General features: G+C 40.2%; 1 protein-coding gene across 4 annotated transcripts in view; it reads left to right on the top strand.

The window, feature by feature from the left end:
- The first annotated feature begins 1,796 nt into the window (after positions 1 to 1,796).
- Positions 1,797 to 25,596, top strand: part of sardh (sarcosine dehydrogenase) — a 40,209-nt gene continuing 16,409 nt past the window's right edge. Inside the window, exons 1-12 of one of the 4 annotated variants that reach the window (XM_034122895.1) lie at positions 1,797 to 1,905; positions 4,602 to 4,810; positions 5,584 to 5,720; positions 5,870 to 6,048; positions 7,212 to 7,391; positions 8,908 to 9,031; positions 9,173 to 9,273; positions 11,629 to 11,733; positions 15,666 to 15,795; positions 17,243 to 17,329; positions 21,277 to 21,367; positions 21,784 to 21,925. In XM_034122895.1, the coding sequence (XP_033978786.1) occupies positions 4,626 to 4,810; positions 5,584 to 5,720; positions 5,870 to 6,048; positions 7,212 to 7,391; positions 8,908 to 9,031; positions 9,173 to 9,273; positions 11,629 to 11,733; positions 15,666 to 15,795; positions 17,243 to 17,329; positions 21,277 to 21,367; positions 21,784 to 21,925 (1,461 nt within the window). In that variant the 5' untranslated portion in view covers positions 1,797 to 1,905; positions 4,602 to 4,625. Of the gene's footprint in view, positions 1,906 to 2,208; positions 2,595 to 3,088; positions 3,243 to 4,601; positions 4,811 to 5,583; positions 5,721 to 5,869; positions 6,049 to 7,211; positions 7,392 to 8,907; positions 9,032 to 9,172; positions 9,274 to 11,628; positions 11,734 to 15,665; positions 15,796 to 17,242; positions 17,330 to 21,276; positions 21,368 to 21,783; positions 21,926 to 25,596 lie in introns of those variants that run through there. The other 3 variants (XM_034122894.1, XM_034122896.1, XM_034122897.1) reach the window with 3 other exon arrangements.

The raw sequence follows: 25,596 nt of genomic DNA, 5'->3' as shown, positions 1-25,596 counted from the left end.
ACAGCTGCTGAAAAAATCTATAATGACTTCATTCCAAGATTCGGCTACCCGGCCAGGTTGCACCACGACCAAGGCAGAGAGTTCGAAAATGACCTGTTCAAGACCCTGAGGCATCTGGCTGGAGTTGCTCATTCGAGGACAACCCCATACCACCCCCAAGGAAACCCAGCTGAGAGGTTCAATAGAACACTGCTCCAAATGTTGAGGACCCTGGGAGAAACAGAAAAGAGCAACTGGAAAGACCACTTACCCCTGGTTGTACATGCATACAACTGCACCAGGCATGAGGCAACAGGCTTCTCACCCCACTACCTCATGTTTGGACGGCACCCGTGTCTCCCAGTAGATTTAATGTTTGGTCTGTCAGCCAAAGGTCAGACTGAAACAACACAGGGCTATGCTAAGAAATGGGCTCTGAGAATGAAAGAGGCTTACCGGATTGCATCTGAAAACAGTCAACACTCCAGTGCAAGAAACAAGAAGTACTACGACTGTCACATCAAGGGAGTTGTGCTCCAACCGGGTGATAGAGTCCTAGTCCGCAACATGAGTGAGAGAGGTGGACCTGGAAAATTGAGGTCCTACTGGGAACAAACTGTGTATGTCGTCAAAGAACAAGTTGGTGACATTCCTGTGTACAAAGTGTGCTCTGAGACAGGTGGTCATAAGATCCGTACCCTCCATCGAAATCTCCTACACGTTGTCAATGACCTACCTGTAAACTTGCCTGAACCAACAGGAAATCTGCTACCACCTAGAGGGAAGAGCAAGAGTCATCATGTTGAGAAACAACGACAGAGAGAGACATCACAAAGCAGTGACTCAGAAAACTCTGATGATGAGGCACCTAGAGTACGATACTGGCTAAGAGTACCCCCACAAGCTGGACTTCACTCACAGAATGTTGAACCTAGCTCTGGATCTCAGCAAAACACAGACGTTCTGAAAAGGGTACCTGAACCACATAGATATAGAGTGCCATTGAGATATCATATACCAGAACAACATCGAGTTGTTACACCTGAGAGAGAAACCAGACAAGAACCACCAGAAGAACGGACTGATGAGGAAGACCTGCCTGTGGATTCTGAAGCACCGGAAGAGCATGAGGATGTACAAGTACCCTATGGCTATGACCGACCTGTGACACCTCAGGATGAGCCAGTGAGGAAATCCACACGGGACAGGAGACCTCCTCAAACGCTGACATATGACTCCCTTGGTCAGCCATCCTCCCGATCATGTGGGCCTACAGACCCAGCGGGACTATATACTGTACAAGCCCTGCCATTCTGGGGAATGCAGCCCCTTCCTATGCCACATTACACTACACACCAGACACTGCCTTACACTACACACCAGACACTGCCTTACACTACACACCAGACACTGCCTTACACTACACACCAGACACTGCCTTACACTACACACCAGACACTGCCTTACACTGTAATGCTGCCATACATACATGCATATTGAGAAGGAAAGATTGTTACACCCACTCTCATACATATTTTTATTCACCTGTACATTTAAAGAAGTGCCCTTGTGAGAGTGTGTATAAGTGTTTTAAGTTCAAAGAGAAGGGGCACAAGTTAAGAGGTTGATGGTTAATGTCGGGAGCCATTTTTCTTTGTCGGGGAGTGTGTGACCCACACAAAGTGTAATCACAATTGTATGTGTATAATTAATATGATTTAATATGACCTGTTTAACAATGGACAGCAGGGGGCAGTAGATGGCAGGGTATCACTGCCGCAAAGGGGTTGGTTATTATTTACGTGTCTGCCGTAAAATGTCTGACGTGATGACGGAGCTGTCGTTAGCTTGCCATTCTGGGCTGGCAAGACCCGCCAAATGAGCAGCAAAAGGCATTCTCTGCTCATAATTTCTCCTGTTCTACAGGTCAGTAATGTGTACAGATTGTCACAAATGTTATAAATCGCAATGTCTTAAGTTTGAAGTGATGTTTAGATGTTGTTTATTATGTTTAATTCCGCGTAGAAGACCACCTCGTGGTGTCTGTGTGTATGTGTAATGGCGGTCGCTATTTAGATGTAAGACCACCTCGTGGTGGCTGTGTGTATGTATAATGGCGGTTGCTATTTAGATGTAGTAGACTCACGCTCCCTGATGAAAGTGAATGCAAGTTAATTGTTTATAGCTCCTGTGCACTTTATTAGCTACGTATTTTCAGTGTTAATATTCCAAATGACAAGGTGTGTTCTGTATTATCGATAGCCTATGTGCAGTCGTTCTTTAATTATTGTAAATGCTTGTAAGATGCTAATGCTAGCACATTTTAGACTAATGCTAATAGTTATTCTGAAAAGGTACTTAACAGTACATTCTTATTTTTAGTCATGAAGTTAATGACATTTGGTTATAGACAAATGTGTTTATTTTGAATACTTCAAGCATGTTAAAAGTATATTTTGAAGACATGAACATATAAACATGTGTTTATATTGAGAGTAGGAAAAGGACAAGAACAATTGTGTTTTGTTTTGTGCCAATTGTGAATAAATTCTGGCAAGACCCGCCAAACGAGCAGCAAAAGGCATTCTCTGCTCATAATTTCTCCTGTTCTACAGGAACATAATCTGTCATCGCGCCCTGCATAGTGGGGCCTGCTACAATGTCATAACGATTTTTTGGGTTGTGTGACCATTAGCCAATAACCAACCAAGGTAACACCCTTGGTGGTAAGATGGGCACCTTATCACCTGTATCTCCTCCTAAAGCAGGGGTTCCCAAAGTGGGGGTCGCGAGATGATTAAAAATTAAATTAAATGTAAAGACTTTATTTATTATTATTATTTGTATTATTATTATTATTAATAATAACGTGTGAATAGATATTTTTCAGGGGCGGACTGGCCATCTGTAGAATGTCCCCAGCGAGGCTCTCCCCCCTTTGACAATTCACTAGCACCCTTGATGTTTTTGCCCAATATCAGCAATATTGTCCCTATTTGACTCCCCAACTGTGTAGGTTGTGAACAAATTGCACGCTCCCTTTTGCACACGTGTGTGTATGTCTGGGGAGGGGTCAACACACGAAGTACAACTGCACTCCCACTGCTGCTCACGTTTTCTGACCTGCAGCTCCTCTGTCACACTTTGAAACGCTGTCTGTCTGCACAAGTATTCGGACATTTTCCAAGACTGCAAATCCCGTCTTTCCGCAAACTGTTTGTATCGTATTTACCGGGGACGGTCGGTAAAAGGCGGAACCGAGTGTAAGTGGAAACAACTGCCTTTATATTAGGTGGAAACCGAAGTGTTCTCGTGCAACAAAGTTACTTTATGACTGAACGTGCATGTTTTGTAAGGCTGTTTTGAATGCCATGCTTGTGGCGTGAGAGATCACATGGCGCGTTAGTGCCACGTTATAGCTTGCAGCTGTTCAGGCTGTTGTTATTTTTTAGGACGTAGCGTTTACATGTAGTGCATATAGTCTATTCAATGGGTTTTCTGTTATGCACTTGTGTGTGCTAACGTGCTAGTGTTTATCCTCAAGTTGTGCACAGGCTATATAACTTTACAGTGCGCAGGACGTAGCGGTTGTAGCTAAAACCTGTTTCTCTTCATATTGAAGACAGGTGTAATCCAGCTAGTTATCGTCAGTTCACTAACCAGCTAAGTAGTTATTAGTGTGGAGGAGAGGGCATTTAACTTGGCAGTATTTTTACAATGCTGTAATTGATTAACCGTGTTGTTCACAGCTTAATATAATTGTATTTGATAAAGTGGCTCTGTGAACCTTAAAGTCCACAAAGAATATTATAGAGTCTTTGCTGCCTGGAATAACATTATCTCAAACCACCTGTTTAACTATTGTGCATTATATCAAACCACCTGTTTTACAAGTAAATGGTTTTACTTGTACACACTAAGTACACACTATTTGCATATGTATATTTAATAACTATAAATAAGTTACATATTCTGCAACCATAACATTCTGATTTAGGATATGCATGTGTGTAATGTCATCACTTATTTGTATACAGTATATAACATAATAAGTCCAGGCAGGGAAATTATCTATGATTTCATACACAAATACACACAAAAACATACACAATGTAAAAACACATAAAATCACATAAAACAGAACAAATATCTCTCAATTCTTACAACAAGTATTGCAATCAAATCCCTGCTGTATATTCTACGCTCCCTTATTTAATTGTACTGTTGTTTGTTGCCCAAGGACCTTTTGTTAATCTTATCTCTTTGGCAGGAGCATTCTAGAGCATCACCCTGAGGGGAGCAACCTGTAAATCAAGTTTCATCACAAAACAATATGATTCATATACATAAAGATTATTTCGAGAACAAATGAAGACATTTGCTGCAGCTATATGATTGGGTCTTGCGATGACAATTTAGTGTGCCCATTCCTTAATCACTGAATCCATTCATCAATCTAGATCCAAGGGTTGTAACACGCTTATCTTTTATGTAACCATGAAGTTCACGCATGTTTTACTGTAAAACTGTTATGAAACAGGTCATAGGATATACAGATGATAAAATACTTGACTTTGACCTTAACAACACTGCAGCCTCACACCTTGTTACTCTCCCTTTAGGTCCCTTGACTGACCACAGGGGCCATGGCCTTCCTTGGGAGCGCAGTTCGGAGGGTGGTCTCTGCAGTGCGGCCCCCTCTCTCTCCATTGAGCCGGACAACAGCTCGATCCTACAGCTCAGAGCCCACCTCGGAAAAAAGTGTTCCCTATGAGAAGACACTCAAACAAGAGGTCGGCAAGTCCTCTGGACCAACAAAGCCTTTACCCAAGTAAGCTCAGGGGATAAATAGATAGATTGTGTTAATTAATAATTTCTATTGTTCTTCAAGTATACTTCTTATTAAATTCTTACTTCATGGTGGGATGATTAGGCATTAGGAATACGCACATATCTGGGTAAATTGAGGGTTTGTGCAATTTCTCAATATACATAGGACCAGTTAATGTAAGAATAATAGTCATGGTGGCCTCCGCAAAGGCCTGAACAGATCTCAGGTCTGAAAATGTAGATCGTTTATACAACTTTTAAATTTTTCTTTTAAAATTCAGGCAAGAAAACTACAATTTTAAAGCATAAATCTATATTTTTGGAAATGTGTTTATTTGCTTATTTTGGCAAGACATGACTAGAAGATCGATAACACTGTTGAGTATGAAACTGCAGCCATTAGCCAGTTAGCTAAGTGTTAAGACTAGAAGAGGAGTAAACAGGCTAGTGTGGCAAAGTTCCACATAAAACAAGCCGCTGTTTTTACACGTTTTTTCCTTGTTATTTTAAAGGTGCATCTAGGAAGACTTTGTTACCTCCAGGCTAATTATTTCCTCCCGTTTCAGGTCTTTATGCTTAGCTGAACTAATCAGATTCTTGCTAACTCTTAACATAACAGACAATGTGTTACCCCCAGAAACTTTTCCTCAACTAAAATGACCTTACGGTTTGTCACTTGGTTTGATTCAGTGAGTGGTGTGGCTGGCATTGTCCTTGTCCCACTTTGAAAGTCATGTTTTCAACTCACCTGTAGTTTCCTGCCACCTGCTACAGGTCAGCAGAAGCAGTGGTGATCGGAGGAGGCAGTCTGGGCTGTCAGACCATCTACCACCTGGCTAAGATGGGGATGACCAACGTAGTTCTGCTGGAGAGAGACAGACTGACTGCTGGCACCACCTGGCACACTGCAGGTAACACACTAAGTTCACTGTTACTGTTTAAACCAGTCACTCTTATTCTATACTTGACTCAGAGTATTTTCACTCTCCTTACGTCAAGTGCTTAAAGTTGTATGTTCAACTGCAAACTGTACACACATCTTTCTGTCTCTGCTTACTAGGCCTGCTGTGGCAGCTCCGTCCCAGTGATGTTGAGGTGGAGCTCTTAGCCCACACCAGAAATGTGATCAGCAAAGACCTGGAGGAGGAGACGGGCCTCCACACGGGCTGGATCGAGAACGGAGGACTCTTCATTGCCTCCAACAAACAAAGGCTGGACGAGTACAAGCGCCTCATGTCGGTATGTAGTGAGATTGCTTGTTTTTCTGGCCACTAATATGAAAATGCTAAGCTTAGAGGTAAAATATTTAGGGCTGAATTAGCAGAGGTGGAAAAATTACCCAGATCTTGTACTTGAGTAAAAGTAGGAGTACCAGAGTTTAAGAATACTCTGTTACAAGTAAAAGTCCTGCAATCAAAATGTTACTCAAGTAAAAGTATGTGCATCAAAATATGCTTAAAGTACCAAAAGTAAAAGTACTCATTATGCAGATTGGCCCATTTCAGAATAATGTATATTTTATGTTTTGATTATAATTATTGATGCATTAAAGTGTTATCAAAGCTGGTAGAGGTACAGCTAGTTTTAATGGCTTTGTATACTGCAGGGTAGCTTGTGAATTTACTCCAGGTGGAACTAAAGTCTTATTAAAGTGTTGATTATATTTCACATTATAAATCCAAATCTGCAAAGTAACTAAAGGTATTCAATAAATGTAGTGGAGTACTGTAAAAGTACACGATTTACCTCTGAATTGTAGTGGGGTCGAAGTACAAAGTAGCATAGTATTGAAATAAGTAAGTAGCTCAACATTTTACTTAAGTATCGTACTTGAGTAAATATACTTAGTTACTTCCCACCTCTGAGAATTCGTATAACTGGTTTTCATTTGAAACAGCATTTGAAGTACTGCAATATAACTTACCCTCCATGAAGTGTTGCATTCAGAACAACAATTATAATATCATATGAATAAAGAAAATGCAGTTTGCTCACTTAACTTTTTTTCAAGTTGGCAATCAATTCATCTGAATATTGCTTCGCACAAAGAAGCCATGGCAAGAGATAATATCATTAATGGTCTGCTGAATTTACAACACACTCATGCATAAGAGCAGGGATAAGGCTGTGTTTACCCTGATTGTGTGTGTTTGAAGTTCAAAGTTCACTGTAAACTTCACCTAACCATTGCATGGTGTGAAACAAGGAAAAAGCAGCACAAATATTTTAGATCAACAATCTAATTAATCTCATGCTACTAGTTACTGTAACTTAACTCCTCCACCATATGCCTCCGGAAATGTTATGCAATATGTTCTCATATTATGTAAAATAAACATGATTAAACTGATCATCTCTTAAAAGGAAAATTCATGAACCATGCCTTGTCCCCTCGTTTCTAGCTGGGTAACGTTTATGGTATCGAGTCCCATGTTCTGTCACCGGCGGAGACCAAGGACCTGTACCCTCTGATGAACGTTGATGATCTGTATGGAACCCTTTATGTACCTAAAGATGGCACCATGGACCCAGCAGGCACCTGCACCACCCTGTCCAGAGCAGCCACCGCCAGGGGGGCCACGGTAATGGGCCCTGTTTATAATGCTGTGTACACAAGTTCTATTAATTGATAAATATCTGTATACTAAAGTAGTGATGGGAATTACGGCTCTTTGATGGGAGCCGGATCTTATGGCTCCGTTCCTTTCCGAGAGCCGTTCAAAAGAGCAGGTTTTTTTTTAAGGGGGCGGGGTTAATAGGTTTATCTGCGAAAGAATCACCAGGATAATGATTGACTGTATTGCCAGAAATCTACTTTTACTCACAGAAAATGTATAACTTGCTACATCTCTCAGCCAGCCAAACTACTACTCAAGCAGCACGCGTTATGCCATCATATATGGCAAATTTGCATTCAGGAAAGCAAGTTCCTTTAAAGGCGAGTGGATTTATGGCAGGCAGACTCGGTTCCCTTCGTTCGTACCAAAGAGCCGCTCAAAAGAATCGGATCGTTCGCGAACGTCACATCACTATACTAAAGTGAATGTTACTATTTGTAATTGCAGTCTAGTCAAACAAATTAGATATTCTTTGTAAATTGTAGCGGGATTTTAGTTTCAGTTCAGTTTTGCATACTTTGATGTGTGTTTTACATCATGGTGATTGTTCACATGAGGAAAATCCCACTAATCTCTCTGCAAATAGCTTGATGAGAAATGCTAGAAATAATAATAATTTAATGAGGTGTAACTTTTCTGTTTGGGACAATTTGGTAGATCTTTGTCAAAGTTGGTAAAGAATTCTACTTTAGTTCACCCCGTCTACCTGCCACTCCCGTTTAGTAATCTTTTTTCTTTATAGCACCCTTATCTGAACAGGAGAAAGCGGTGTAGAAGGCCATGTCGCAACTTTTTGTACAGCTAAACATGTATTGCTCTTTGAACATATTACGTCTTGAATAGCAATGCGTAAATGTAACGAAACACTGTGTTTTAAACTAAAAATAGAGTACAAAATGTAGGTTTAGGCTTTACATTTACATGTATATTAGTTAGAGGCAAGCCTTTTAGTGATGAGATTCTAACTTTAAGCTTAAAGGGAGCTACTTGTGGGTACTTCACAATGATAACGCAAACTGCACAGCTTTCCAGGAAACCTCAGGTCACATGTACTTTCAGATAACTACTACATGTATGTATAGCATTTGAAAAGTATTTTACAACCTACAATACTGTAGTAGTAGTTCTAATCTGTAAGAAACAGTGATAATATGAAGCGGACTATGGCAAAATGGAGAAGAGTGATTGATTCAGTAAATTGAACCCCTGCCGCTGTAACTGCAACATTGGATAACATAGAATAGAATTGGGAGGGATGAAACCCTCTTTTAATGGTCACACATGCAGAGCACACTTTGTTCTCTGCATTTAACCCATCCTAGTACCACAAGTCTAGTACTAGGAGCAGTGGGCAGCTATTGTACAGCGCCATACGTGAATATACGTAGATATTGTTTCGTACAGAAAGTCTCTACACTACAAACAGGGCTTGGTGCAAATCTGATTAATTAATTATCTTTATTGTTTTTCTTTACATCAGGTGATTGAGAACTGCCCTGTGAGTGGTATCCAAGTGCGGACTGATGACCTCGGTGTTAAGAGGGTGAAGGCAGTGGAGACCCCTCATGGGACCATTGAGACATCTTGTGTGGTAAACTGTGCAGGTGAGAATCTGACACCTAACTATTCATCCAAACTAAAGATTAAAAGCTTTTGGTTTGTAAATTAAACATGTGTATGTGTTAATCTACATTTTAAAGGGGGCTTTTTCTATTAAATGTTTTCTCTCTGTGTGTTATATGCAGGTGTGTGGGCCCCCAAGCTGGGAGAGATGGCTGGAGTTAAGGTTCCTCTTGTTGCGATGCATCATGCCTATGTGGTGACAGAGAGAATTGAAGGCATACAGGTAGGTGTGGAGGAAACTTCTGTGTAGTAATGCATGGAGTCACCGACTCAGGAAGGAGACACGGTGAGAGTTGGAGCTTTGATGTCAAACACTGATGGGTTTATTCAGAGTATTCGGCCGGAGGATTCACATCACAAATCAAAGAGTCAGAGGTTCTGACCACACGGTAGAGTTGCCACGTCAATTCTGAAGAACCTCTCTCTATGCTAGACCTTTTAACAGGTTCACAGAGAGAAATCAACATCTCTGAAGGAGTAGACTAAACACTGAATCATCTGCGTCCGACGCTCATGGCCTCAAGGATTTCACATCCTAGAGCCCACAAACACCGATAAAGAAGTGCCTCAGTGTTCTCACAACAATTACCCTACGTGCCAGTCAAGTTGACCGGTCTCACACTGGTGACAACAACACATATGGCACCAAGGCCTTTCCTTAAAGGAGATAACACATGTCAGAGTAAAAGGTTCGATATCTAGAAGAATTATTCCTTAACAGTAGGTTCATGATGTACTGTATCATAGTAAGAATAAAACAACCATTAGCACAATGTTCTTTGACACAAAACTTGTTCCACATAAAGTGGGACCAAAAAGTTCAGCAAGTCTGTATTTATGCTTCTTGTGTTTGTTTACTTTTATTTAACTTGTAGAATCTGCAAAGTGGGTTTTATTAACCAAATGAATTTATACTATGATCATTTCTGTGCTTTAATTTTATAGGAGACACTTGTATTAGTATGTTAACCAAGGTGCCTTTTCCTTTTTCCAAAATAAGGCTACTTGGATTTCTCTGATTATTTAATTCCTTGTGGTAGCCGGAATACCTTCTTCTGTCTGTATCATGTCAGTATGACCAGCAGGGGGCACTGTGACCTAATAGGTTTACACCTGTAATGGTACAGGATGCTTTTAGTGAGTGCTGGAATGAGATGTGTGTGTTTCTATGAGAGGGAAAAGGATAGTGTCTTGTTTGTGTACTTTAATGCTGATAACGATTGCCGTGGGGAGGCCTCTATATGCAGATATACATGATCCACTGTACCTCTGATTGTTGATCTAGTGCATGTTAGTTTTAGTTAGTGACACACACACACACACACACACACACACACACACACACACACACACACACACACACACACACACACACACACACACACACACACACACACACACACACACACACACACACACACACACACACACACAACTGTGCTCATCCTCTAGAGGCCAGTGGTTTTAGGGGGGCTGTCAGAGCTTCTCTGTGTTATGTAGAGTTTAAGAGCAGCTTAACCAGCATTACTGCTACATCATGTACACACAGACATCAGCCCACGCACACAGAATGACACACTCACACACCATGCCCTGCTGTCAGAGAATCTGTTCTCATCGGGGTGTCCGACTTGTCAGGTCAAGCATCTCTGCCGACCACATATCTGTGTGTGACTAGATGAGTTACTGTGGAGGGTTTAAATGTATGTTTTTATCTGTGTGAGTGCATGAAGGACAGTGTATTGATCACAACAAGCTGCCTGACTTTAAGCAGCGCTAAAGAGAGGAAAGCAGCAGTTGGGATATTATTACATGTAGAGGGCTCTTTTTAAATGTCAGCTTGGTATTTTGTTTTTGTACCGAGAGAGCCAATTGACTTTAGATTGACAAGCACTCATGACAAGATACAAAACCAAAGGGTACAACATACTTAAAGTGTACCAATTCATTAGACACTTCTACAAGAATATGTATTCAGTCTGGAGGAGGATGAATGCTTCCCCCTTTTGAAAGAGGATTTCATGGTGTGTCAGTATCTGCCATACCATACATAAAGAAACTCTATGGTTTGTTAAGGCATGTCATGGTACAGTATATGGCACTGAGGCTGTTAGGAATGTTTACGGTTGTTATGTTGCATATTTTATACCCTTTCTGTATGTCTCTGTAAAGTACCAAAAATACTAGAAATCCTCAGAGAATTTGGTAAACAGCATGGTAATTATCTTTTTCGTTTCAGCACATTTCCCCCACTTTGTTTCGGTTTCCTTGTGATAAGCAGTTATGTTAAAATTAGTAGTCCAATTAGTTTGTTGGTTGACATAAAGTCATCCAAGAATTTTGGTTCCAATTTGACTATAATTGTAATCCATTACCTGGAAGGATATGCTGTTTTTTTTGTTTACAGTGTTTTACAGTTTTAGCTGCTATAAAACAAAATATTGAATTTCTTAGATACTGAAATAATCCCCCTCTTGTTCATGCATATGAATCTTCCCATCATATTGTCATTACATCAGAATATGAATAGACTAATCCATGTGTTAAATGTTTCCAACTTGATCTTTGCTCTGTGCAGAACATGCCGAATGTCAGGGACCATGATGCATCAGTGTACCTGCGCCTCCAAGGTGACGCCCTTTCTGTGGGTGGTTATGAACAGAACCCCGTCTTCTGGGATGAGGTAAGCTTGCATATTATTTCAAATGTTAACCGTATCACATCAATAGCTTTGAGACTTCATGTTCACTGTCTACAGTACGTGCGTGATTGAGATTGATGGCACACATTTGTCTGGTTTGACACAAAATCAAATACTTTAATTAAGAAGCTAAATAAGGTTAAATCCTTTTGTGTACTTTGACAGTTTAACCTCATCTTTTAAAGTCTGTCATTCTTTCTCTGTCTTCATCAGCCGCTGCTGGAATAGCTTTGAGATCAAACTGTTTTATAACATGACTCATAAACTGTGAGGGTTAGTTCACTAATCTACCAGTGGTAAAGAGAAGACATTAATTTCCGTTTACTCAATGTCATAGTATCATGAAAAAGTATTACTCTATTTCAAGTAAAAGTCCTGCATTTAAAATGGTTTCTTAAATATATTTAAAAAAAGTGTCAAATGTAAATAAAAGAAAATGTGTCACATTTTGGAAAATGAGCTTTGCTTTCTTGCCAATAAATGGATACAAATTGTAATACCGCTCAGCTCTGTAGCATGGAGGCTAGTTAGGCATTAAGACGGGAAGTAAGGGCAGCTAGCCTTGCTCGCGTTTAAGTAATCTATAAAGCTCACTAAGAGAACAATGTTTCCCCTTTTGGTGTAATCAAATTTCAAAAACTGAAATGTAAAAGTCATGTTGTGGTTTTTTCTTTGAGAATCTGTTTCTCTGTGTTTCCAGTTTTTGCTCTAAGTTAACTGACTTCTTGTTTGAGCTTCATATTTGGAATACAAACATATGAGCTTTATTGATTTTCTCATCTGACTCTTGGCAAAAAAGTGTATAAGCGTGATTCATATTTTAAAGTATGTAGCTCAACAAGGGGAAACAGCTAGCTACCTTGCCCTTAACCAAAGTAAAAATATGCCTTACCTAGTTAAAAGCTGACTTATTTAAACAATGTATCTCATTTGGTTGGATGACACATGTAAAGCAATGTGGCAATGGAAATGTGTGGTTTGTAGTGGGAGTTGTGTGCTGGAAAAAGAATATCAAATTTTTCTTTTTGAATCAAAATCATTACGCAGAAAGAGTGCAAGTTTGCTAAGTACAACACATTACCTGGCAGTGCATTCAGACAAGGTTGTTATGCTGAATAGAAAAAGATGCATGCAGTTTTTTTTTCAGCACTAATGACAGCCTAATGGGTTCGGTGTTTTTGGAAGGTACTGTGAGCAGGGCTTGTTATCAAATTTGCATTAGAAAAGCTTTTATACAAAAGGGTTTTTATAGAAAGATACTTGGCAAGGTAAGCTATCAAAAAAGTATTTTTTACACCAGATATCTCATTTTGAATAGGCAGATTGATGAGCATAACACATCCTCCCAAGGAGATGCACCCATTGATTTGAATGACCCAGTAGCTGTTCTTTTTTAGCTACACCAACAAACCTCTTAATCTTAGCTCCACTAATGGTGACATCGCTTTTTATTGGAACATAAAAACCAAAGCATTTATGTAAAAGACTGAAATCTCAAAATGCTGTGAAGATTATTCCAAAAACTCTAAAATGTGATTGTTCAGGCAGTTCTTTTATCCACAGAATGACTGTTTCAAGAGGTCGTTGACTTTGGAAAATTGTCTTTTAAAAGCCTTTTAAAACGACAGGTGGTTTTGGGTTTTATGGATGTGTACTTGGTCTCAAGGATAGACTTTTAGAGCAGTTTTTTAACTAGGCTGGCAGCGTTGGTGGCAGGCATCTCCTGGTGTCCAACACTTATACATTTTCACTTTAATACTTTGCTCAAGTAATCTAAAAATGCAATGTAATTGTGGGTCTGTGGGACCATTCATAAGTAAAGATTATCATCTATTTAACCTGTTCAACTCTAACAATTAGCCATGTCAGTAACTGCAATTAAAGATATATTGAATTATATATTTAAATATTAATTTGAATTGTAATATTATCAGCTCCAAATAGTAAAAACTATAAGGGCTCTCGGTAAGAACAGATCTTCGTCAAGGCCTTTACGTATGATCAATATTTGAGTTTCCACCCCTTGATTCAGATCTGCTTCCAAAGTCAAATGAATTCTTCCTTGACCCATGCTTCACTCTTTGACTAAGTTTTCAAAAAAATGGAAAGTTGTCTTCCATAATCCTGCTGAAAAACCCACAACAAACCAAACTAAAATTATAATATCCTGACCATAGGTAAATATTTTGTCTCGGTTTTTCTAAAAGGCACCAGACGGGGTTTTTGCGGGACACTAATAACACTGACTTTATGACTTTCCGTCTTTCCGCTTGGCTGTCTACAGACTCCTCAGTGCTTTTTACATTTTAGAGGATTTCTTTGTGCAGTAGCAGCTCCTTTTGTTCTCGTTCTGCAGCTGAGCGTTACTTTGATGTCTTGAGGCAAATGGAGGAAGAAAGAGGAGATACAGAAGGGAGAATTAGCAGGGAGACGGAGAGAATAGAGAAAGCCTTCTGAGTGAAGATGAGCAGGATCGATGGCTTGGGAGGCATTGAGAGAAGTGTGGCGTCTAGGACAAAGAACGCTGCTCCTTAGATACTCCGCTTGAGTGTCAGACCTGGGTAATAATGCGGAAATTCTTTGTTCACATGAAAGCAGCTACTGTCAGCTCGCACATCCCTGTGACATTTAAGTTTTAATCAGAATTGAAAGTGAACGCGCTGACGCTAATTGTAAAGCCATAGGAAGTGTTTTCTTGCTCTACCTTCCTGTCCTAGCTTCTGACTTAAGGATAACTTATATTTAACGGTGTAAGTTGCTGTTATTTGGTATGATATGTCCGCAATGACTCAGAAAGCAGTCCCCCTCTGAATGCAAAAGCTGAATGACTGAAATTCCAGTGCAGAGGTACTCGGATCATTGCCAGTGTACATGAAGATATGCATGACTGATAAAATCATTGCAAATAGCATGAGCTGATGTGCTGGAATTTTATTTTGTGCACCCTAAATCAGTCAGATTAATGTAGGAGGGGAACATTTGAAGGCGAGGCGGTCATCACTGCCCAGTATGAGATGTAAAAGCATTTGAGCCAGGCTGAAGGAGGTGAAGTCCAGATGGGAGTAAATTAACGCTTGGACAGGAAACAGAGAGGGGTTCGACAGATGTCTATTCTCTGGTGGGAAAGAGTCGATTCAACAGATGCTACAGGACTGTGCTGACTTACTCACACAGTCGGTGGTCTACAGGCTCATGCCGTCACTTGGACCAAAGGTCCCAGTGTTCTTGTCACCAGTGATGAGAAAGAAAAAGGGAAGAGCACATCTTGATGACATTGGCTTCATGGTGATGCACCAACATTACACATCCAACCATCCACTGCAGTAGAGTAGAATCATTTTGTGGGGAAATAAACCAAACGGCTAGACCTGAGTATTTTGTTTATATATTTTTTTTAAATGGACCTAATCAAGATTTCTATAATGTCGATGTTCCAAATAACAATATGAGATGGAGTTCACCCCTAGTTATGGACCTACAGGGAAAGGTGGTGACCCGTCAGTGTTTACAACTTGTTTACTGCTGCCCCCAATTGGCCAAAAAAATCAGTTATTCCAGGTTTTTAAAAGCAGCCTGGACTATATCTGTGTTCTTTGTTTTAGTCAAATCTGAAGAGAAAATGCACAAATACACAATCTTCTACACATGCACTCAGTAATCAACCTCTGAGTGCTCAATCAGTTGCGCATTTACATTTTCACAAAATTGATCTCTTGATCTTTCTTGATGGAAGATGCACCCCCTTGCTAGAGCACCTGTTTCTGAAAATCACTGTGTTCCTGCAGGATGTCATTAACTTGAACAGTGATTCTTAGAAAAACATCCAAACATGGGCAGATAAAATGGCACACTTGTGTTTGGCCAGAATTAGAAAACTAAGTCCTCACGTACATTACTGCTGTTTTATTTCCCAGGTGTCCGATAACTTTGCCTTCAGCCTGTTTGACCTGGACTGGGATGTATTCACGCAACATATTGAGGGTGCCATCAACAGAGTTCCTGTTCTGGAGCAGACTGGCATCAAGTCCACCGTCTGTGGACCAGGTACTAGTACACACACAGACACACACAGATACACACAGCAGTTCCACAAAATCATCATTTTTTATTAAAAATCCTGCATGCACAAGAGTAGGTTTTAAAACCAGGATCAAGCAACCTTCAATGGTTAAATTAGACGCATTTAAATTAATAGAATGTGTCCATCTGTGGAATACCTTATGCACCGCTGTACTGTATTTGCTCATGAATATCTAACCTAGCAGGCTATGAATATTTGTAGAGGAGCCTGAGTTTTTATCCAGGCAATATTAGGTTTAGAAAGTGGTTGAGTAAGCCAATCTGTGGCTAGCCTGAATAGTTTCAGTATCGAATTGGGTTTTTCATCATCATAGTGTGATGCAGCTGTTTTCGAGAGACAAAATTACAACCAATTGTAGGGATGAATGACCAGAAGAAGACAATTGAAAAAATTGATGCATACTTAAAGGAATAGAAAAACATAAGAAGAGGAGAGGGGAGAGTTGAAAATGTAGTGAGTGGCGAGAAAAACAGAAGTCAAGGGGGAGAGAGCTCCGATGAAAGAGAGACAAAAATGATGGATTTTATCAAAGTTGTTGCAGAGCATCTCCTTGGCAGTGACCCTCGCTTTGAGGCCGGCTTTTGTTTCATTTGAAGTTTTGAATCATAATAGTGCGCTTTCTTCAAATCCTGCATTGATATTGAGTCATAAGGTCACATGATATGAAAGCTATCCAATAAAGAAGTAGCTGAAATGTTATAGAAATATTCATATAAAATAGGAAAACCCTTAAAATAATATTTAAAAAGGTGTGTACAAACACAATATGGTATTTTGTTGGAGTCACTTGGTCACATAACCATGAAGCAATTGAAAGAAATTCAAACTTTTCAATGAAAAACAAATGTTTATATAAAAGAATACGTGGATGTAATACCAATTAACAGATGTATGCTGCTTTTTCAGTTTATAAAGAATATATTGTCTAGATTTGCAGTCATATGTTCATATGATATGAATGCTATTGAAAAGATCCAATATTAAGCACATTTTTTCATAAAAATATTACAAATAAAAATGCTTAACAAATGTAATTTGCATACAAATGGGTTTCTCCTGCCTGTCCACTTTTGTAAAAGAAATGCTGCTTTGATTTGTAGCCAGTAGGTCAAATTACATGGTAGCTATTAAAAAAACTAAAATGATCTTCTATTAAAACTTTTATGTAAAATCAATAGATGACACATCAATGTAATGATGTAATGAAATAGGACAGTCTTTCTGCTGACATAAAAAAATCCCAACTATTAAACTTATAGCACAGGAAAGACTTTAGGGACCTGGACAAAACGGTATCGCTGTCACTCATCTTTTACACATAGTAGAAAAATGTGTCATATGTGGTCAAATTTGTCAACTTTCATGAACCAACTTTCATACAAAGTTTTTCTTGCTTCCTTCTGTTTTCAGAGTCATTCACAGCCGACCATAAGCCTCTGATGGGAGAGGCCCCGGAGGTCAGAGGCTTCTTCTTGGGCTGTGGCTTCAACAGCGCTGGTAAGTGCTGCAGGGACGGAGAAATCGAACACAGTTGTAAACAAACGATAGATACTGTATGACTGACACTTTCAAATACTTAGTGTGTAAAGCTTTTCCATAAGGGAACCATGAAATGATAGAGATAGAAAGGTTGAAGCAATCATCAGTACTTGGCAATATAAGCAGGGAGGAAAACAAGCAAGGAGAAGCGGCCGAAGAGTGTTTTCACCCATACTTTGACCCAGCCTTCACCAATCTCTGTGCACACTCTCAAGGCACAAATGAATAATGTAGGGAAGCATACCTTTGACATTAGCTGGGGAGGAATGTAAGTCTCTCAGATGTCTGAATACCAGAGAGAGAGAGGGGGTGTAAAGGGTAAAGTAATCGCCATCAGTGCTAACAGACGTTTGAGAAAAAGCTTAATAGCTAAAGATCCCGGGGTCGAGAGGTGGAGCGCTAATGAGCGAGCATACAGTCGCTTTTACACTCACGCATAACAGAGAGACCGTTGTTTTTTGCTTCAGAAGTGTCGTTTTTTTTTCTACGTTTGATGCAAACTGCTGATGGATCCCTGCTGCTGTTGAAAAGCTCCTTGTTTGCTCTCTTAGTCCCTTACCACTTATCCATGAGACACTCGTTCTGTCCATTAGCCTGATCGTAGGTCAGTTAGCAACTTGTTATCCATTGTCAGGTTAACCAGGGAGCACACACTGCGTTCCCTGAGCCGCTGGTTCCTTTGATAACTCGATTCATTAGATTGCATAAGGTTTTTACATAGGATTGGAATAAGGTGATTTAAGCAATTCGTTTATTATGAGATCATTAATCATCAAGGACATTATGGTACATTTCTGTAACTGATTGGTTGTTTAAGTCCAGACAAAACAAGTGATTGACTTCAGATTGGGCTTTTGGGAATTGTATTAAAACAATTACAAACAATAAAAGTCCCAAGGTCAGAATCGAACATGGACGTTCAACCCTCCTTGTAAATCTTTATTTTTTTTCTACTTGACGCAAATAAAAATGTCACATTCCTATCTGAATCCAGGTTGATAAAATATTGCATTCCCCTTGTCCTCTGGTTTTGATGTGCCAAGCTTTCACCAGGCTCATTGAAATGGGCCCAGCGTCCCCCAGCTATCACACCATCGGTAACGGTGACTTTATTCTAATAAGGAATTTCTTCCTGCCATGCACAGCAAGGGTATTCTCAATGCCTTTCACTTGCCTGACACACACATATCTGCATTCAGCATGCAACAACACAACAGAGTCCGATCAAAGCAGGAGCTCAAAAACGTCCACCTTTCCTCATGTAGTCCTTTACCTACCCTTCTCACTTTAATGTCTTTCTTTTCCCTCTCTCTATTACATCCATCACAGAATAACTTTTAAAGCCTCCAGTTGTTTCGGCTATCTTGGTGTTACATTACATTACATTACATGTCATTTGTTAGACGCTTTTATCCAAAGCGACTTACATACATTCAGTACTGTGGACAATCCCCACAGGAGCAATTTGGGGTGAAGTGTCTTGCCCAGGGACACAACGACATGCTGACTGCAGTGGGACTCGAACTTGCTACCCCCTGATTCGAAGTCCAGCACTTAGCCACAGCCGCCCAATTTAATAATGTTAATTTTAGTTTCCAAGCAATCAGTAACTCTACGTACTGAAAGTTATTTTTGTTACCTGACAAAATTAAGTTAGTTAATTTATGTGTCAAAACAACCATGCTGAACTTTTAGTTAATTAATTTATTTTAATTATGGTTCTTTAATTGCTTTGAACTGCTGAACCTCTTACATGTGTTACCAAGTTGCTTATAGTCACCTTTATAGTCATTATGGCAAGCAGAGTTAATTTACAGGTCTGGTTGCTTCTTGATTTTACTTTACAGGTTACACAAATGAGATTGTGTAAAAAGTTGTCTTTACAGATGCTGGTATTAAACGTTTGACATAACCTTACTAGCAATCTTTATGCTAACACATCCTCACTTATTGTCCAAGGTGTTGGAATGTCTGACCTACAACTCATAAACACGTAAAGATTTAAATCAAATGTATCACAGTTTTGTCCTAAATAGAGATTTAATGTGCTTACGGTACTATGGTAGAGAAGGATAAATACAATTTGGCATGTCTGCTTCCTCTTCAAAAGCATATTTTTAATCACTAGCGGCATCACTTTAAATGTCAGAAGAGAGCAACTATCTAAAAAGAATCTGAGGGCAATACAGAAGAGCGGAGAAGGGGTGATATATAATGACATGGAAAGGAACAAATGTTTGCGCAGCATAAACGAACAATCATAGAGCGAGATAGCGATAGCGGGGAAGCAGACAGAGAGTACAAAGGCAGGAAGGAGGGATGATGAGATGAGTGGAAGCACCAGCGTAAGGGTTCACACGCAGATCCACGCTCACACATCAGGGCAGTTATCTCGGGTGACATTTATCAGTGCCACCTCGCCTTCTTGGTTGTCTCCACGTTGTCTTGGGAGAACTCCATCATCGCCCCACCGCCTTCCTCCTCCTCCCTCCATCCCTCTTCCTCCCTCTCCACCATTCAAACATCCACCCCGGCTTGGCCCGGAGTGACAGTGTCCGCAGATGAGTGAAGCGATGAGAGATAAAGGGAGAGGGCCTGCTGTGAGAGATGGAGATGGGGGTGAAGGAGGGATGCAAGGAGTGTGTGTGTGTGTGTGTGTGTGTGTGTGTGTGTGTGTGTGTGTGTGTGTGTGTGTGTGTGTGTGTGTGTGTGTGTGTGTGTGTGTGTGTGTGTGTGTGTGTGTGTGTGTGTGTGTGTGTGTGTGTGTGTGTGTGTGTGTGTGTGTGTGTGTGTGTGTGTGTGTGTGTGTGTTGTGTGTGTGTGTGTGTGTGTGTGTGTGTGTGTGTGTGTGTGTGTGTGTGTGTGTGTGTGTGTGTGTGTGTGTGTGTGTGTGTGTGTGTGTGTGTGTGTGTGTGTGTGCAGATGACCAGCAACACAAGAAGGGGGTTGCTGGAGATTAACCCAGCTGTTTTTAGAACAGACGGATAAAATATTGAATTGTCAGATTGTGTTTGTGGGTCGGGTTGAAAAAAAAACAGCATACTTCAACTGATGAGGTTAGATTGCTCAGAGGCGAGGGTCAAATCACTGAACAAAGGTCAAAACCATCCTCTATGTCGGCTGACCTATAGAGGCTGTTACAGAGGAAAACATCTCTTCTCTTTTCCAAACTAATGAGACATACTCTCAGCCCTCCAGGCAGGCAGACAGTGAGAGGTCCTTTATGTTGTTCGCATCTTATTTTCTAACCAGTAATCTGTGACAATTGGATGTGATTTGGGTATAGATTTTGAAACCAACAATCATTTTCATTAGCAGTTATTTTTCTCTATTCGTCTGATATTTCATCGACTAAACAATTATTTCAATACAGATAAATGGATAGCTAGAATTGAGAAGTTCTAATGAGTCCGATTGTGTTTGTGAGCTTTAAGTCGTAATTTGGAAACAACATCGATGCTTCAAAGAAGATGTGTTGTATGTTATTCCTCAAAGCGTTCAAAAACTTGTTTATAGTAATATGATAACTCTTTATAAATCGCTTTTCATGCCTTGATGAGGCGTTCACATGAATGTTCCCAGTAGAGGAACAACATTTCCAGTTATTCCAACAACACATTCAACCTAAGTTTCAGGCCCATTATTTTTTCATTGAATCCTGCTGATAAAAGAAGAAGCAGACAGACAAATGGAGACGAAAACACACCATCCTTGGTGGAGGTCTTGAACATTATTATTGTTTAGTAGTGCCCTAATCCAAAACCAAAGACATTCAATCAAATCCTCACTTTCAAATATTAGATAAAGCTAAATTGCCCTTTTTTTGTTATGAAATGTTTTATATAAGGAACTGAAAATGACTTCTGTGTTATCATTTCTTTCCCTTTTGTATTGGTTTCTGTCAGGCATGATGCTGGGAGGTGGTTGTGGACGAGAGCTGGCTCACTGGATCATACATGGCCGCCCTGAGAAGGATATGTACGGTTATGACATCAGGTACATCCAGTAGGCATTAGGATCATTTATAATGGGGGCTGCACCCTGTGTATTTTGTTAAGGGCACCCTCTTCGCCACTAAAGGATGGAGAGAGAGAGAGAGGGGGTGGCAGATTAACCCTTTTGAAAATGTTGCTAATAATGTGAATGACACCCCCCCCCCCCCCCCCCCCCCCCCTCGAATCACCTGCGAGGTACATCAAATGCACACTAAGCCTGTATAAAAATAATCAGTGATCAAAGTAAGTTTCATACAGATAGCGCCACCCGACAAAGCAGAAACATGCTTTTAATAATCTGTTTAGCATTCTAGCAAAGGACAGCAGGAACCAGAATAAAAACGTTTTAATAAAATTGGAATGCGTGTGACTTCTAATGAGCGTTTATCTTTTGAATTCGCCTCTTTCCTGTCTCAGGCGTTTCCATAACTCGCTGACAGACAACCCAAAGTGGATCAGAGAGAGGAGCCACGAGTCGTACGCTAAAAACTACTCTGTGGTGTTCCCGTTTGATGAGCCGCTGGCCAGCCGCAACATGAGGAAGGATCCTTTTCATCAGGTACATGAACGCCTCAGCGGTGTGTATTGAAGAGTTCAAGGAAACATCCGGTTGTGTGTCTTTCCTTGTGCGATTTGATCAAGCTGCTTTCAACTGTGGTTTGATGAGTCATTTAAGTTGAGTCACCTTGGGTTTGAAAGCAAATACATATTTTTCTCTCTTAACATGTTATAAATGATGCAAAAAAGGGATAATCTAACATTGTCTGCTAACAGACAATACTGAACACTCAATAACTCCACTTTGTCTGTCCCTGTTATATTTGTAGACTGTTGTTTTTGTATTTATTTATATTGTGACTACACACAGTATTCAGTTTGTGTCTTTATTGGAAGAGTATCATTAGTCAAACACATTTCACATCTTCTTATTTCCCCCGAGATGTTACAAAACCATATTCATAAATAATGTTCCTCCATCTGGTAAACATTAAGTATAACCTTGGCTCTATTCCAACACTTTCAGTTAGGTAAGCAGGGCTTTGACTTTCTGCGTAAAAGTGTAGGCAGAGCTGTGAATCTTTCAGGATCTAGACCTTTTGGCTTGAACATAGCTGAGGGGGAATCTTTCTGGACCCATATTGACTAGGTTTCCTAACATAGATGAAACCTGCTTCACTCTCTAAGTCGCAGGAGCTTCTCTGCTGCCATATAACCTTCCTGGCATCTTCAATCTCTTCCTATATTTTTAGAGGTTGCATGACTCACCTCTTTTTCTCGTTTTCTTCTCAAGCCATTCATTCCTCTCTCTTTCCCCCATGCATCTACCCACAGCCTTCAATTTTATTTCTCTCTGGTATTCTCTTTTTGACGTCCTCCAAAATCAGTTTTCTCTCCTATTCATCCTTCTATTCAGACGTAATGTCTGCTTCTCCCTCTCTCTCCTCTGGGATCGCCACTGTCTTTGTTCTCGCTCCAATTTGTTTGTTTGTGCGAGAAAAGAAGCGGTTACGGCATTTCTCTCCCTCTTCTGACCTCTTTAACCGCAGCATCTGATTGGATAATTGAGACAGTAATGAGGCGAAATCAATATAGTAACAATGCCACTGAACCCCAGGTTCTGCAGGCTTCAACAGTGCAGAGAACACATTGAATTGAGTTCATTTCAGCTGCAAATAGGATTGTAGAACAAACTGAATGTACACTTTCATGTCTCTATCCTTTAATATTTTTGCCAAGCTCGTCTTGAAGCACTGTTGATGTAAGTGTTAAAAAGATATCATCTGTCAAACTGTGACCCCTTCTCGCTCATTACTCTCAGTATGTTTATATGTGTCTCTCCTCCTGTCTTCTCTGCTCAAATCTGAAGGCAAAAAGCTGATTCAGACTCCGGCAGACAGCAGTTAGCAGTGTAACTTATCCCCTGCAGCTACACTTATTAATGCCATCCTTGCCAACATGAGTATAAATGATACACTTAGCTTCGGTTACCGGTTCTCGGATGTCTTTCTGCTTCCTTTCTCTCCTTAGCCAGACACAAACTCCTAAAGGGCCTCGCCACCATATTTTATGCATTAATGACCCACATACCCTTGCTCTCCTGTTCCAGACTTTATTTACCTTTTAACTGTTGCGATTTTCACCCCCGCTTACGCATGAGGGCATTCTTTCAGAACGGATTACTGTCAAACAAATTGCATTAGTGATGCTGTCAATGTGTTTTGTAGATCATGCTTACTGCTTTCTTACAGCTTGTTTTATTAAGCTTCTCTGACACCTTTCATGCATAATTAACCAGATTTCCCAGAAGGTTCTTTAAGATGTTGTACAGAATGAGCACTAACATTACGTGATGTTGATTTTTATTTAAATGTTTTTCAGTATGTAGATTGTGTCTTCATAACAAGTGTTTGAATGTACTTCTGTTTTAGATTCATAACTGTCTGCTTTAGTTTTTGAACTGATTTTAAAAACACATGTTGTACTTCAAAAGGATGGACTTCATTTGTATGATTGACAGCTCACAAGAACTTGAGTTAAAACAGATGTGCTGCTTTTTCTTAGAAAGCCTTACTTGTAGCATAATCCAAGTATTGCTGTCAAGGTCATTTTGTATCCCCTGTGTTTTCCAAAAGAGAGTACCACCTGTCTTGAGAGAATCACACCATTGACGTATGACGCGCGTGCAGGCAGCAATAGAAAAAGATGTACCGTGGCCAGAGTTTGCTTCTGTGTTCCACTGCAGAGCAAACTTAATCATTACAGATATTTGTAGGCCACATTTAATTGGTGATTTCGATTTCCAATAGCATTTGAAGATACTTTTTAACATACAAATTGGTTAACACTTCAAATGCTCAACAGGTTGTCAGCATGCAGTGTTATTTACAGGCATATCTTCCATCCTGTTGTACAACACTGTATCAGTATGACTCAATTTCTCACTATTACAGATCCCTCTAGCCAGCAATGAATACTTACATTTGCATAACAAGTGCCGGATCAGGTGTTATCATGTTATGTTCAGTATAATTACGACATCAGATCTTATGCTAGCCGGATACAATACAGAGCACTGAAAGGACACAAATAGTCGCTCTCAGGTAGACGGACTGTTGCTTGAAGGAGAGCACGCTCCCTGTGAGAGTGGGTTGGTCCAACCCTAGGCTGCCAGCCCATTAGACCCCTGCTAATCACTCGTCGAGGGCCATCACCTAGCAACTAGCCTTCCTGCTGTCGGAGTGCCTCAGATAAATGCAAGGGTGGCTGAGTAACTCAGAAAAAAAAAAACAAGAAGTCTAATTATTATTTTTTAAATGAGCTTTTTGTTAAAGATACTCGCTCTTGCTCCTCATCACGGCGCCATGTATTATGGCTAAGAGCTACTTAAGGAGTTTGATCCGCCAAGGGAGCTGTGCAAATAATGAGACTGTCTGCTTTTAGGAGGCAATTCGAGATTATTTCAGAGCACAAACAGGCCAGCTCTGACACTGCTGCTTCCACGTTTTCTCCACCTCGGTAGCACAGAGGGTAATTATAGCTCGGTGTGGGAAGTTTTGGCAAAAGACAGCTAGCTGCCTGCTAGGAGGAGAGCATAGCAGTACATACCTACCAACTGTGGGCGACTGTCAATTTTAACAAGGACGATGGGGAGCGCGTAATATCTTGTTTTAACACTGGTCAAGAAATCAAGGATTAACAAGTGTACTATATTTGTTGTGTTGTACTCAGTTAAAAGCTGCACTTCCTCATCATCATTGATTGTATATATTTTATCTTAAAGGTCCCCTATTATACTGTTTTTCATCAATATATTATAGGTCTCACTTATATACAAAACATGTCTCTGAAGTGTTTGGCTCCAAATACCAAACAGATCATTGTAGCATCCCATAATCCCCTCTGTTTCAGCCCTGTTTCAAAGGTGCTGATTCTCTGTCTGTTACTTTAGATGAAAATAAGGAGCCCCTCCCCACGCCCCTCTGAGAGATATTTGGTTAAAAAGAACACAATGGTGCTCTAGGAGGAGATTCAGGTGATAAGGTGTTACCTTGGTTGGTGATTGGCTAATGGTTACACAAGCCAAAAAATCGTTCTGACATCACAAAGTGGCTAAAATCTGATCAGCTCATTTTCAGACAGGTTTTTATATAAATGGATCAGGACAAAAAGAGAGCTAATCTTTTTTCCTGAAACTTTCAGAATCTCTTTACACAGAGGGGACACATGTTT

This window comes from Trematomus bernacchii, unplaced genomic scaffold (assembly GCF_902827165.1).
Source record: "Trematomus bernacchii unplaced genomic scaffold, fTreBer1.1, whole genome shotgun sequence".
NCBI lineage: Eukaryota > Metazoa > Chordata > Actinopteri > Perciformes > Nototheniidae > Trematomus > Trematomus bernacchii.
The sequence above is the reverse complement of the archived record's forward strand: the minus strand, read 5'-3'. Positions and strand labels throughout refer to the sequence as shown.